The 13,994-nt window shown below is 37.0% G+C and overlaps 2 protein-coding genes and 1 non-coding gene across 3 annotated transcripts in view; 2 read left to right on the plus strand and 1 right to left on the minus strand.

Moving 5' to 3' along the window:
- Nucleotides 1-389: 389 nt before the first annotated feature.
- si:dkey-221h15.4 (uncharacterized protein LOC563950 homolog) lies at nucleotides 390-2,382 on the minus strand. Its single transcript, XM_048207463.1, has 6 exons — nucleotides 1,868-2,382; nucleotides 1,563-1,697; nucleotides 1,363-1,462; nucleotides 1,086-1,230; nucleotides 874-999; nucleotides 390-655 (listed from the first exon to the last, which is right to left on the minus strand). Exons 1-6 carry the CDS (start codon nucleotides 2,231-2,233, stop codon nucleotides 490-492), a joined length of 1,038 nt encoding a protein of 345 aa, XP_048063420.1. The 5' UTR covers nucleotides 2,234-2,382; the 3' UTR covers nucleotides 390-489.
- Nucleotides 2,383-2,673: 291 nt separating this feature from the next.
- trnaa-ugc lies at nucleotides 2,674-2,745 on the plus strand. The gene has a single exon. It is a non-coding gene; the product is annotated as a tRNA-Ala (tRNA).
- Nucleotides 2,746-2,838: 93 nt separating this feature from the next.
- The window catches only part of ift172 (intraflagellar transport 172), a 31,247-nt gene continuing 20,091 nt past the window's right edge, over nucleotides 2,839-13,994 (plus strand). Inside the window, exons 1-18 of the mRNA XM_048207457.1 lie at nucleotides 2,839-3,070; nucleotides 3,339-3,482; nucleotides 3,603-3,715; nucleotides 3,994-4,033; nucleotides 4,118-4,183; nucleotides 4,274-4,353; nucleotides 4,669-4,756; nucleotides 5,542-5,756; nucleotides 5,829-5,952; nucleotides 6,906-7,001; nucleotides 7,724-7,885; nucleotides 8,275-8,328; nucleotides 8,844-8,947; nucleotides 9,458-9,543; nucleotides 10,736-10,848; nucleotides 10,936-11,103; nucleotides 11,854-11,990; nucleotides 12,093-12,200. Of these exons, the coding sequence (XP_048063414.1) occupies nucleotides 3,032-3,070; nucleotides 3,339-3,482; nucleotides 3,603-3,715; nucleotides 3,994-4,033; nucleotides 4,118-4,183; nucleotides 4,274-4,353; nucleotides 4,669-4,756; nucleotides 5,542-5,756; nucleotides 5,829-5,952; nucleotides 6,906-7,001; nucleotides 7,724-7,885; nucleotides 8,275-8,328; nucleotides 8,844-8,947; nucleotides 9,458-9,543; nucleotides 10,736-10,848; nucleotides 10,936-11,103; nucleotides 11,854-11,990; nucleotides 12,093-12,200 (1,937 nt within the window). The 5' untranslated portion in view covers nucleotides 2,839-3,031. The remainder of the gene's footprint in view (nucleotides 3,071-3,338; nucleotides 3,483-3,602; nucleotides 3,716-3,993; nucleotides 4,034-4,117; nucleotides 4,184-4,273; nucleotides 4,354-4,668; nucleotides 4,757-5,541; nucleotides 5,757-5,828; nucleotides 5,953-6,905; nucleotides 7,002-7,723; nucleotides 7,886-8,274; nucleotides 8,329-8,843; nucleotides 8,948-9,457; nucleotides 9,544-10,735; nucleotides 10,849-10,935; nucleotides 11,104-11,853; nucleotides 11,991-12,092; nucleotides 12,201-13,994) is intronic.

Below are 13,994 nucleotides of genomic sequence, written 5' to 3' on the forward strand. Positions count from 1 at the left end.
AACCATACAGGGGCTTAACAGGTTCTGTATATGGTAGCGGTGCTATTTAGCACCTCAGTCATCCCAAAGAACCGCTGAAGAACCACTGAAGCACCAAGATTTGGTGCTATACAGCACTTTAAGTGGTTCCCCTATGATTACGAGCCAAAGAACCACTTTTAGTACTATATAGCACCTTTTGTTTTTTTAGAGTGAGACGTAATGGTTTTTATACTGTACAAACTAGATCTACCCATCACACAAAACTTTCTGCATTTTTACATTTTCCAAAAAAAAAAAAAACATTTTATTATGCTTATTAATCAATTTTCCTTGTGAGGACCAGCAAAAAATCCTCACAAAGTAGGGAATCTCAAGTTTTAGATACTAAATTTGAAAAACAAATGAACCACAGAGAAAAAAAGGGAATTTATTCACAATTCTTAGCTCACAGTTGAGCAGACTGATATTACTCACTGGTGATTTACACTTGTGTTCTCCAACTTATTGCTAGTTGTAATAGATAAGAGTTTGTGGATCACTGACACTGTCATTTTGTTGGCGCTGAGGCTTTTTGTAGCTGATGATGGGTACAGGGACCCCTCTGAAGTGATCCATCAGATCCATCCCACCAAAGAAGTTCACAAAGATGATGCCCAGTTTGGCAGGCATGAGACTGCAAGAACATGAACAGGTTGAGTTGATTTATAGTTAAATTAGATCATTTTGTGCAATATTGCAAATATTGAGACATTTATTACATTGAATACAATTATTTTCTTTTAATTGTTTACTATTAATTTATATGTTATTTAATTATTAAATGTTGACGAAAGGCATAAAGATAAACTGATTTTATATCTTCAATAACAAGTATTTAGAGGCCTAAAATACCTCTTAAGTGCCATCAAGAAATAGAGACTTGAGGGTAAAAACAAGTACATCTTCTCCTGTAGTATGGCATCCACAATCTGTTTTGCTGCATGTCTTTGATCCAAGACTGGAAGAAAAGACGGCCTCCTTAACACAAGTAAAATATCAATGTTATACCGCATCACCAGAACACAAATCTTTAATAATGTTATATGTAAACAGTATTGGCTTACTTTGTTTGACATCCCCCAAACATTTTGGTATTTATTAGATAAGGACACACTATTGTTGTTTTGATTCCTTCCTTTTTAAGGACAAGCAGCTCCAGTGCAATAGATTCTGCGAAGCTCACTGCTGCAGACTTGCTTGCGCAGTAGTCTGTGGACAAAACGTGTTGGAAAATCACATTCTATTTTTAAATCACATCTCAATTTAACACTAAACTTCAGATATTGCACATTCATGATTTAGTGTCGCACAGTGATCTCTAGAATCCCTCTATAATTGTACCTGCAAGGCCATTCATTGCAAACAGTGCTCCATGGCATGCCACGCAGACCAGGTGCCCATGGTTCCGTTGCAGCATAGCTGGGAGAAACGCCTTGTAAGTCTGTGAATTCAAATATTTGAGATAACAGTAAGGTCACTGTTCCCATAACATAAAAACAGAGGTATAAAGAATGTAAACTGAATGAATTATTTTTCTTTACCCAGAAATGGGCAGCAACATTGACCCTTAGTGTTCTATCCACCAGACTGTCAGGGGCTTCAATGAAAGTGTATTTTCCTGTTACCATTCCTGCGTTGTTCACCAAGATTGACACATCTCCAACCTCCCTTTTAACCTGTTGAAATGTTTAACTTTCATATTTACCTATCATAAAAAGCTTTACATGTTTTTTAAGGGTATAAAATATAAATAATGTCCATATTATATATATATATATATATATATATATATATATATATATATATATATATATATATATAAATTAAAATAGTATATATTATTTACCAATTCAGCAACTTTGTAGACCTCACTTCTTCTGCTGCAGTCACATGTATAGGCATAAACTCTCACATCCAATACTCGCTTTAATTCTTTTGCTGTTTTGTCCAGTGCCTCTGAGTTGATATCCCATAAGACTAATGTTGCTCCATAGTCTCCAAGTTCTTTGGCGATCAGTTTTCCTATCCCATTTGCAGCTCCAGTCACCAAGACTATCTCTCCCTCAACATCTTTCTTGCAACGTGGAATAAAGAGTCGAACAAAGGCTTCAAAAAAGTAAAAGACTGCTCCAAGAATGAGCCCAAAAATGTCTTTTATGAACCAGAGATTGTGGAGAATCCTCTCAAAGCTCTGAATAACCTGGTTATGCATGTCTCTGATCTAATATGGCACAACTAATTTTTCCTTCTTGATCTGTTTTCACATAGCTGTTTTGGTGATTCTTCTCTGAACATGTTTCAGTAAGTTTGGATCTCAGGTACAGCTTGTTCTAGAGGTTCTTTATAGGTCACCCCCCCCCCCCACCCCTCCATCTGTTGGTTTCCAGTCACAATGGTGTTTGTTTGACCTGTCACCTAGAGTACATTAGTGTAGTTAATTTTAGATATTGCTATTACAGCATGTGGCCACATAATGAGGAATTATTTATAATAAATTAATAAATGTATGTATTACAACTAATGCAAAGTTATTTGTATGATACATTTATATATGTGTAAGAGTATATAAACAAACAAAATATAATACAATATATAAAATAATTCTTTATAGTAATGTTTAAATACTCTTCTAACAAGGGGGTGAAACAGGAAGGGGATGTAGCTCAGTGGTAGAGCGCATGCTTTGCATGTATGAGGCCCCGGGTTCAATCCCCGGCATCTCCAGAGTTTTTATTTTATTTTATTCATCTCAATATAACGTTAGTAAACGCTGCCATCAAACAGTATGTAATTGATCAAAAATAACCTTTCTGAGAACGGCTTTAAACAAGTCAAACACGTCTCGTATCATTCTACGTAATTACGTCATACGTTCTTTCCTTGGCGACGGTAACCAGGGAGAAAGCTATGTTTACCAAAATGTCTTCAGCTTGACAACTATTAACCAAAACATGACTACATCAAGAAATACGTTCTTATAACTCCACTGAGTCTTTTATAAATGTAAAGCATGCAGCTAAAGTACCTGAAGACTCTTCTTACACCTCAGGTAAAACATTTACCACGTTATTTAGCGAGGCTAGCTAACTAGCTCTCGGTTGCCCGCTATCTTTAGTCATGATAACGTTTCTTAGCTTAGCAACACTAGGATGCTTATGTATCTAGCCTGATATCAAAGTAAAACATTATGTCGTGCAAAGAAAACAGTAATAGAAACCCTATTCCGAATGTTAACCGAATATTATTAAATCTCAGTGACTCAAAGACTCTGCTTTGAAAGTAGTGTTGTGTCTACAATGTCTTTTTCTTTTCTGTAGGATGGAGCTGCTAAAGTCACCTGTATGGCATGGGCTCCAAACAATGCAAAGTTTGCAGTGTGCACTATTGATAGAGTGGTTATATTGTATGATGAGCAGGGAGAGAAAAGAGACAGATTTACCACAAAGCCTGCAGACCCCAAAGTAAGTTATCAGCAAATTATTTAACTTAAAAAAATTCAAAATTAATTTTGTATCCTGCCAGTACTATTCATATGTTAGGAAAACGTATTTATGAAATCATGACTTTGTGATTTGTTGCAGTATGGGAAGAAAACCTATATGGTCAAGTCCATGGCATTTTCCCCTGATTCAACCAAGATAGCAGTTGCTCAAACAGACAACATCATATTTGTTTACAAAATTGGAGAGGAGTGGTAAGTATCTCCGTATAATACTAATGAATTAATGCATTTTCAAATATAATAATCTGCTGTGATTCATAAAGCATGGGGTCTAGGCTTGGGATAAATTTATTTGTGCGCATTTAAAACCACCTGTTTTAAGATAGATTTAACAAACCACATAACAAACAGCTGATCACCATTAACAATATTGCTAGTCATATTTTCAAGTTAAAAGTTATGCAATGCCACAATCATGATTTGATTTATTGTATTATCTTTCATTTCTAATGTAATGTTTTCTATCCCAGGGGAGATAAAAAAGTTATTTGCAACAAATTTATTCAAACCGTAAGTATTCTGATGATAAGTAAAATACATCATTAGGCTGAAGTGCCATGTATTGTGCGCATTAATTCTGTTGTTGTTCTATAGAGTGCTGTAACATGTCTGGTTTGGCCGTTAGAGCATGCAATAATATTTGGACTCGCAGAGGGAAAAGTAAGTGTGGCCCATTTTCTGTTTTACACCTTAAGCTGAATTTCCTATTTAGTGAGGATTCATTTTGTGAACGTTTTATGTCAAATGCAGGTTCGACAAGCCAATACAAAAACAAGCAAGTCCTCCACGATCTATGGAACAGATTCTTATGTTGTCTCACTAACCACAAAGTATGTCTATTTATGTAACCCTATGATGCTTGATTCTTTGTCCATGCACCCTTTTCTGGTTTGTTTACAGTGTTATTTTACTATTACTTATACTGTATACTATTATAGTTTATATTAATATTTTGAATTAGCCTTCTTTTATATTTTCAGTTTTCATTTTAATTTTAGTTTAAGTGTGTTGTGTGCTTTTGCCATTTTTATTAATTTTCTTTTTTAATATTTATATATAGCTTTATTTTTATTTCAGTTTTAATAATTTTAGCACTTCAACTTAGTACAACAACACTGTGTATCTCTCTTGATCCATTCCCTCAGTGTCTCAGGGAAGGGAATCCTCTCGGGTCATGCGGATGGAACGGTCGTTCGATACTTCTTTGATGATGAAGGCTCTGGAGAATCTCAGGTAAAAAACTGCTATATTATATTTAAAGGTCCCGTTCTTCGTGATCCCATGTTTCAAACTTTAGTTAGTGTGTAATGTTGTTGTTAGAGTATAAATAAAATCTGTAAAATTTTAAAGCTCAAAGTTCAATGCCAAGCGAGAAATTTTATTTAACAGAAGTCGCCTACATCGAACTGCCAGTTTGGACTACATCCCTCTACTTCCTTCTTTAATGACGTCACTAAAACAGTTTTTTGACTAACCTCCGCCCACAGGAATACACAAGAGTTGCGTTTGTAGAGTGTGTTTGTCGCCATGTCGTCGAAACGCTGTTATTTTCATCCCGCAGTCCAATCACCGGGTCTGATTCTGGCTCAAATTGATAGGGTAAAATTAAAGACATGTTTACAATAACACTGAGCGCGTGCATCTCCACGTTATGATAAGAGGCGTGACTTTTCCGGGCAAGATGCGCTCAGAGCTGTCGAATCACAACACAGGAACCGCTGGCACAATCAGAACTCGTTACGTATTTCTGAAGGAGGGACTTCATAGAACAAGGAAGTCATTAGCCCGTTTTTATGACAGTGGAAACAGCGGTATACAGATAAGTAAATTATGTGAAAAATACTGTGTTTTTTTACACGCAAAACATGAACACATGTTATATTGCACACTATAAACACAATCAAAGCTTCAAAAAAACACGAAAAACGGGACCTTTAAATGTCTTTATAACATAATATACAAATGTTGTGTTTAATGTCTGATGATTTCTGATATATGTTTGTTCTGATTGTTAAAAGGGAAAACTGTTGACACATGCATGCCCACCATATGCCCTGGCATGGGGCACCAACAGCATAATTGTGGCTGGATGCGATAAGAAGATCGTGGCCTATGGGAGGGAGGGCCACGTGCTTCAGACATTTGACTACAGCCGAGATCACTCCGAAAAGGAATTCACAGTGGCAGCATCTAGCCCCAGTGGCCAGTCCATAGTCGTAGGAAGCTATGACAGGTGAGAGAACACATTAAATGGAAAACAAAAACATTCGGCCAATGTCTTGACATATCTCTTGTTTTCCTTTAGATTGCGAGTTTTTAATTGGAGTCCTCGAAAAGGTACCTGGGATGAAGCTTCTCCTAAAGAAATTCCAAACCTGTATACCATCACAGCTCTATCCTGGAAAAAAGATGGCTCTCGGCTTTCTGTGGTCAGTCTGGATTGCCAATTTTCAGAACTTCAAAGTCTTTCAGAAAATCTTTGGGCCTATTTACACCTGGTCACTTCATGCATTTTCTCTGATCGGATTGTGAAAAGACCAGGTGTAAATGCCCTCAGAAATGCTTTTGAGATGGATTTAGATCTGGTCACTCAAACCATTTCAGGAGGTGATTTGAGAAGCATTCCAGATGAAACTGGACAAGTGTAAATATATCTGGTTGCTGAAGCCACATATAATTTTACTTGTCCTAAAATGGTAGAAAAAATAAACGTGTGAGAGCGTGTTATACCAGCTTCTGGTAGCCAAATATGACAGCGCTACTGCAACACGCATTGCCACAGATATGGCCCACCAGTGATGAACAGTTGAGCAGTTGAGACGTGCCAACTGCCACAAATGAAATTTAATGTTCAGTGTCACATCATAAAAGCTCAGCACAGAGTAATTTTTATTAAATTACTTTTATTAAATTATTTTTACTTTACTTTTTATTGGTGAATGGGGAGCGCTTATCAGTGCTGACATAGCTCTCACTCCTATTGTGCATATCTGTTGCTTTAGGTGACATGAACTACATTGAATTTGCATATAGTGTGCAAATTTAAGATCGGATTTATATTTGTTTTGTGGAGATAGATTTACATGGCCAAGTGTAAATAAAACAGTTTTAACAAATCGGGTGGCTATCTGATGAGTAAAACGCATTAAGTGACAAGTGTAATGAGGCCCAATGTTATGTTCATGTATTAAAACATTAAGGCACTAATCCTGAAAATATCAGGTTTAATAAAGTTTGTCTGCACAATGTTTATAATTTGGTAAGACATAAGCAGGATTGCAAAAACATTGGCTCAATGATGTTGAGGTCCAGCTTTGCCACTTGGGACAACTGAGGGACTGTGGAGATGATGTGTAATTAAATGTCCATCTGTAAATTGCAGGGCACATTGTGTGGAGGTGTCGAGATGTTTGACTGCTGTCTCCGCAGGAGTATTTACAAGAACAAATTTGAGATGACATACGTAGGACTAAGTCAGGTGAGCATTACTTTTAGGCCCTGTTTACACCTGGTATTAAAATGTTTTGGTCGATCTGATCACAAGTAGACAAGGGAGACACATTCCCGTTTACATCTGGTATTTTAATCCGTCCACTTTCAACCACTTCTGTCCTGATTTCTTTGAGGGGAGGGTCTATTTACCCACGTAAATTACACAGAGAACATCAGCTTTCGTTTCTGCTCTGACAGCCGCAAGACCATGTCGAAGGCTGTGAGTGCGTGTTAAAAATTAGGAATGGTAAGAGTACATTGTGCTTAGTATGTTTTTCGTCTTCAACCCAAAATCGGGTCTCCAGCCAACAAAGTTTAAATCCTGTCTGGCTAGTGCCCTCCCATAATGTTTACGCAATAGGTCAGTAGGTGGAGAGTAGGCACTCTTTTGTGCCTGTTCAAACACTTTCAACCACATGAGCGTCTACACTACAAAAGCAATTTGGTCTAATGTGTTTTCATCTACCTCTGGAAGTGATCGAAAGTGGACAAGCTCAGAACTTTTTAGACCCTGTTTACACCTGTATTTAGCATCATCCACTTGTGATCTGATCGACCAAAAATCATTTGGACAAATGATTAAAACCTGTAAACAGGCCCTTAGATATTTAAAGTGCACAGTTTTCATTCATTTCAGTAGTGACTGGTGTTTTTTAATCTTGTTTATATCCTACAAACAAAAGAATTTTGTATCTTAAACCCTCCCAGGTGATTGTGAAGAATTTGGCCACTGGCACACGAGTGGTGCTGAAATCTCAGTATGGTTATGAGATAGATGAGGTGAAAGTCATGGGGAAGGATCGATATCTTGTGGCTCACACCTCTGACACACTGCTGCTGGGAGACCTGGTGTCCAACAAACTAAGTGAGGTAGGATGTCTAGTTTAGACCTATTTGATTATTTACAATTGCTTTATTTCTGTTATGTAGTTTTGTCAGAATGAAAATGCTTCTATTTCGATCAAACTGTCTGTATTAATATATTTCTGGACACATTTTTTTTCATCGGGTGGATAAAAGTTTAAAATGTCTAATTAAAAGTTCAAGGGCTTAATGGTTCACTGTGTTAATCCATGTTTAATTGAGTTTCCAAAGTGCTCTTATGGGAGTTGGAAGAAAGTTCACCGTGACAAACAGGATAATGGTGAAAGGCCCTGGCTGTGGAGACTGTCTGCTTCTTTCTGTGTAATGCAGTGGAAAGCAAAAGTTGATGACAACAATGATGCACTTCATTAAACAACATCACTCTCCCATTACAGGTGGCGTGGCAGGGCTCTGGGGGAAATGAGAAGTTTTTCTTTGAAAATGAAACGGTACATTCTTTTTATTTTATTTTATTTTATTATTGTGTGTTATTAAAGGTTAATTATAGTTCACCTAAAAATGAAAATTATCGCATAATTTACTCACCATCAAGCCATCCTAGGTATATATAACTTTCTTTTTTCAGCCAAACACAATCAGAGTTATATTAAAAAATACCCTGGCTCTTCCTAGCTTTATAATGGGAGTTTATGGTACCATTTTTTTGAAGCCCCAAAAAAAGCACATCCATCCATCATAAAAGTAATCCACACGGCTCCAGGGGGTTAATAAAGGCCTTCTGAAGTGATTCATTTTTGCAGGAAAAATATCCATATTTATAACTTTATAAACTATAAAATTATGGGATCATTTTCATTTTTAGGTGAACTAACCCTTTAAGATGCTTCAGTTGTTTATGAGCATGGTTCAAAGGATAACGACTGGGTTTAAAGCATCATGCAGCTCTAGCTTATATAATAATTGTCATTGCTGGATAATTGTAAATTGCTTTATTTCCTGGTAGGTGTGCATGATTTTCAATGCTGGAGAGCTGGCGTTGGTGGAATACGGAAGCAATGAAATCCTAGGATCTGTTCGAACAGAGTTTATGAACCCACACCTCATCAGGTCTGCCATTTTTACTCAAGCAAAATGATTTACTTATTTACTACACTTGTTTTTATAATCCTTTATCAAAAAATGTAAAAACCTTCTTTGCCTCTGTAATGACATTTCCTATTAAAAGTATATTATATAATATTATAATATGGATACAAGCCCCACCCTTATTTCCTGTTGCAACATTTAATGTACAGCATAATTTTATAGCAAACAAAACTTTGAACAGAGAACAGGCAAAGTTACATTGCCTACAAAAGGTATGTCTAATACTGAACACTAGATGGCAGGATTTACCTTTGATTTCCCAGTTGTCGTCCTACTGTCATTCTATTGCTGTTGATACATACAGCTGGCTCTTAGTGAGCAGACCTAGTCATCACAAATCAGAATTCATGTATAAAGCCTGTCAGATACTGTCAGATTGCAGTGCTTGGTTCCTCTTGATGGAGCACTGACAGGTCCCTCAGCACCCACAGCAAGTGTTCAATCCTTGGTTTGTGTGTTTTGTGTTTGCAGTGTGCGTCTGAATGAGAGGAGGCAGAGGGGAGTGGAGGACAACAAAAAGTTGGCCTACCTGATTGACATCAAAACTATTGCTATCGGTAAGTTATTGCCCATTACTTCTGGCAGGGGTGTGTTTTCTTTATTATTTAGAATTATATGCAACTCAGATTTATTTCTATATTGCTTTTCAGGTGGCAATTAGGGATGACATCATTTTGTTTCAAAGCTTTGACTAATCACATCATCCTGCTCTTATAGCTCCAGACAGTTTCTCTGATTTAAAGATTAATTTAGACATTTAGCCCATTGAGTGAATGCAAAAATGCACGCAGTTATGTGGAATTATAGTCACATTAGCTCATAAAGGGCAGTCTTAGTCTTTCATCATCAACAGCTTAATGAAATGATGTCATCGATGGTATTGATTACATAATCGTCTGTTTCCACTCTAAATGGGACACCTTCTCCGTATGACCCATTATTTGATTCTGCAGAGGAAAGATAATTTATGGGACAGTAGGAAGGTGTGTTGAAGTTGAGTCGGTTCGGACGTTACCTTTCAATTAGAAGGTTACCCTGCTGTGTCATCGTCACAGCCCTCTCCTTCACCGGCTACCGCCAGCCATCTGCCATGGCTCTGACCACTTCCTGTGCTAATTAAGTCCTGGCATGCTCCCTCTGTCCTGCTTGCCTTGTTTCTTCTTCAGGTGGTGAAAATGAGAAACAACTTTCATCCAATTTATTTTTCTCTGACAGACAGCAGAGTGCTTTTCCCCCTCACTGATCCATGTGCTTAAAACCTGTTCAGAACGTGCAAATTGGAAAGTGTTTTTCCTCTCTTTCTCCCCACTCCGCCCCCCTTCATAAGTGATGCTTCCCATCAGAATGGTTATTTGCGAACAAAGAGCCAGAAATGCATGGAAGCATCACAGAACGTGATTCATGAAAGACTCATTGATTTGTTTTTGTTAGGGCACGGATGTTCAGGGTCTGTGTGAAAGGCAATGCCACCATTTTTTTGCAGCATGTCTTTGTGTAAGTGTGTGTGTGTATACGGCGACATTCATGACAGTAAATGGATCTCCAAATTTTTATCATTCTGCTTTATATTACTTTTTTTTTTTGGGATGGAAAAATACTTCATCCATTCTTTTAAGACATTGTCTAAAAGCCTCTTACTATTTAAATGTTTTAACTATAATGCTTTATTTCTGACCTTGGATCAACAGAAAAGAATCTGTTTTGGTGCATTCATCTCCCATGATCCTTTTCTCTTCCTGTTTTTCTCAGTGGACCTGGTGGGTGGGTATAATCTGGGCACTATAAGCCACGACTCCAAGATAGATTGGCTGGAGCTGAATGAAACCGGGCGTAAACTGCTTTTTAGGGACAAGAAACTCAGGGTAAGGGGGGAACATTATTATACTAGCTCTGATATTGCTAATAAAAACAGAATGATGTGTCACTTCTGTCTCTTTCTCCACGTTCAGCTTCACCTGTTTGACATTGGGAGTAGTGTGAAGAGCACCATGCTGAGTTTCTGTCCGTACGTTCAGTGGGTACCGGGTAGTGATGTAGTTGTGGCACAGAACAGAGGAAACCTGTGTGTTTGGTACAGCATCGACAGCCCAGAGAGGGTCACAATGTTTCCCATCAAGGTGAGCTGAAGCCACAGCTCACACAGAGTGAATACTAGTGGTTTTATTTGGACACACTCTCTATGTTGTTTAAGCACCTGATTAACTAAAGGAAATATTATGGTCCGGCAATGACACAAACAACTACACAGAATTGCTCCACCATTGCAGACACAAATTGGCTGTTTAAAATGCAGAAAATTTCTTGATATACACTACATTCTAAAGTTTGGAGACGGTAAGATTTTTTGTTGTTTTTAAAAAAAGTCTCACCCATGTTCACCCATTTATTTGATCAAAAATTTAAATTTCAATAATATGTTTTCTATGGAAATATATTTTAAAATGTAACTTTTTCCTCTGATGGCAAAGCTGAATTTTCAGCATAATTTCTCCAGTCTTCAGTGTCACATGATCCTTCAGAAATCGTTCTAATATGCTGGTTTGGTGCTCAAGAAACAATTCTTATTATCATTGTTGAAAACAGTGAATATTTCAGGATTCTTTGATAAATAGAAAGTTCAAATGAATAGGATTTACTTTTTTAACATTACTAATGTCTTTACTGTCACGTTTGTCCACTTTAACGTATATCCTCACTGAAAAAGTATTAATTTTCTTTAAAAACATCTTACTGACCCAAAAAGTATAACGGTAGTGTAACATTGTTTTTTACCATTTGATCATTATTTGATTAATTATTGCAGCCATAATCAGTAGGAAAAAATACTCGACTGTGATTTTAACCATGTGACTTTGTGTTGGCGACAGGGTGATATTGTAGACCTGGAGAGATCCAATGGAAAAACTGAAGTCATTGTGACTGAGGGGGTGAACTCTGTCTCCTACACTCTAGATGAGGGGCTGATTGAATTTGGCACAGCCATTGATGATGGTGACTATTACAGGTAAAAACAAAACACCACAGCCACCTGCAATAAAACATGAATTAGACCTCAATTATGTAAGTATCCTTATTCATAGCTGAACTTGTAAATGTGTGCGCACAGAGCAACAGCATTCCTGGAGACCCTGGAGATGTCGGCAGAGACAGAGGCCATGTGGAAGACTTTGAGTAAACTCTCCCTGGAGGCACGACAGCTCCACATTGCTGAGAGGTTAGACAAGCAAGACAGTCCACCCACCTCTATGACTCAGCTACTGCTGCGATGACTTCAGCATAGCTGTCCGAATCATGTGTCTAACCTTGACAACTAGGAAACAGTATGACAGAGTTAAAAAAAATATATTGTAGCTTTTTTGAATTTCCTTACAGATCGTATTGGCATCACTTTTTAGTACATTTAAAGGGTTAGTTCACACAAAAATTAATTCTGTCATTAATTACTCACCCGCATTTCGTTCCAAACACGTAAGACCTTCGTTCGTATTCAGAACACAAATTAAGATATTTTGATGAAATCCGAGAGGTTTCTGATCCACCATAGACAGCAATGCAATTACCACTTTCAAGGCCCAGAAAGGTAGTAAAGACATTGTTAAAATAGTCCATGTGACTACAGTGGTTCAAACTTAATGTTATGAAGAGACGAGAATACATTTTGGGCGCAAAAACAAAACAAAAATAACAACTTTATTCAACAATTTCTTCCCTGTCAGTCTCCGATGCTTTTTACGTTGTAAACACAGTGCAGTGTTTCCGTGTTCTACATCAGAATGCCGACTCACTATTGGCCGGCTCCTGCGTCAGCATAACACACATACATTGTGCTGCTCATGTGAACAGTGTCTGAGACTGAGATGGAAGAGAATAAATGAGGGGGGGGGGGCACAAAAAGTATAAGGTATTAAGTTATAGGTGACAACTTTCTAACAAACCAATTTGCAATGCAGTTGGTTATGATTTTTGAAATGGCAAATACAAATAAATTAAACATTAATTAAATAGTGCTTTGTTTGTCGGGCCACATTAACAAACCCATACAAGTATATTTTATGTATTGTTTACTAACAACTACCCAAAAACCGTGTAAACACTGGCAGATGTGTACAAATGAACATGTATTAATTACAGTCCTTGTACTGGCAGTACAGAAATACCTTTCACATGATTATGTAAACACAAACTTTCTTTCTTAACAATTCTCTTGTTCTATTTATAGAATTGCTGCATTTATTTTTGCACCTTTCAATTTTTTATTTTTATTTGGTCTTAATATGCAGCATTTAATTGGCACTACAGAAGAACTAAATTAAATATAAACACATTGAATCAGCAAAGTAGCAATACATTATTAAAGGGGTCAAATCATGAATATATAATTTTACTTGATCATTTGAAATGAAAGTATTTACTGCAGCCAGACTGTACTTAAAATATCTTGCCTAATAAGTAAAAAAAAAGATCTTTTATTGAAACTAACCTGTAAAAACTTTTTGTTTAGAACTACCTTTAGCGAGTCATGTAAATGTCAACAACATGTCACAAGGTAATTCAGACTGTTACTTATTGGGGCAGTTAAACCATATTTGACTCAAGACAAAAAAAAAAAGGCTGTTGAATTCCAAGGGTCAGAGAAAAGGTTGTCATGTTTTTTGTGTATATTATAAATGGATCTTGGGAATAAAATAATAAAATGTTACATTACATGCCAGAAGCATTTGTCAAAGGACCTTAAAGAAAGCTGGTATTCTGGACAGCTGCTCTGCGTGTTGCACTTTAAATGCTGAAATGTGTCTGAGATAATGTTCTGCCTAAAGAAAAATGTGTGTAATCTTGTTGCAAAAGGGCAAAAACCGTTCACCTGAACTTGTGCGAGAGGATAAAAGCTTTAGCTCAAAGCACCAAAGGTCCTCTTAAAAAGGCTTCCAGTTGCTTTAGGAGGCAGTGAGCATGTTTAGAGTTTTCCTTTTACTGTATAAGCATTTTTAAGTGGGTTTAAAGCTGAAAT

Source organism: Megalobrama amblycephala, linkage group LG11 (assembly GCF_018812025.1).
Source record: "Megalobrama amblycephala isolate DHTTF-2021 linkage group LG11, ASM1881202v1, whole genome shotgun sequence".
Lineage (NCBI taxonomy): Eukaryota > Metazoa > Chordata > Actinopteri > Cypriniformes > Xenocyprididae > Megalobrama > Megalobrama amblycephala.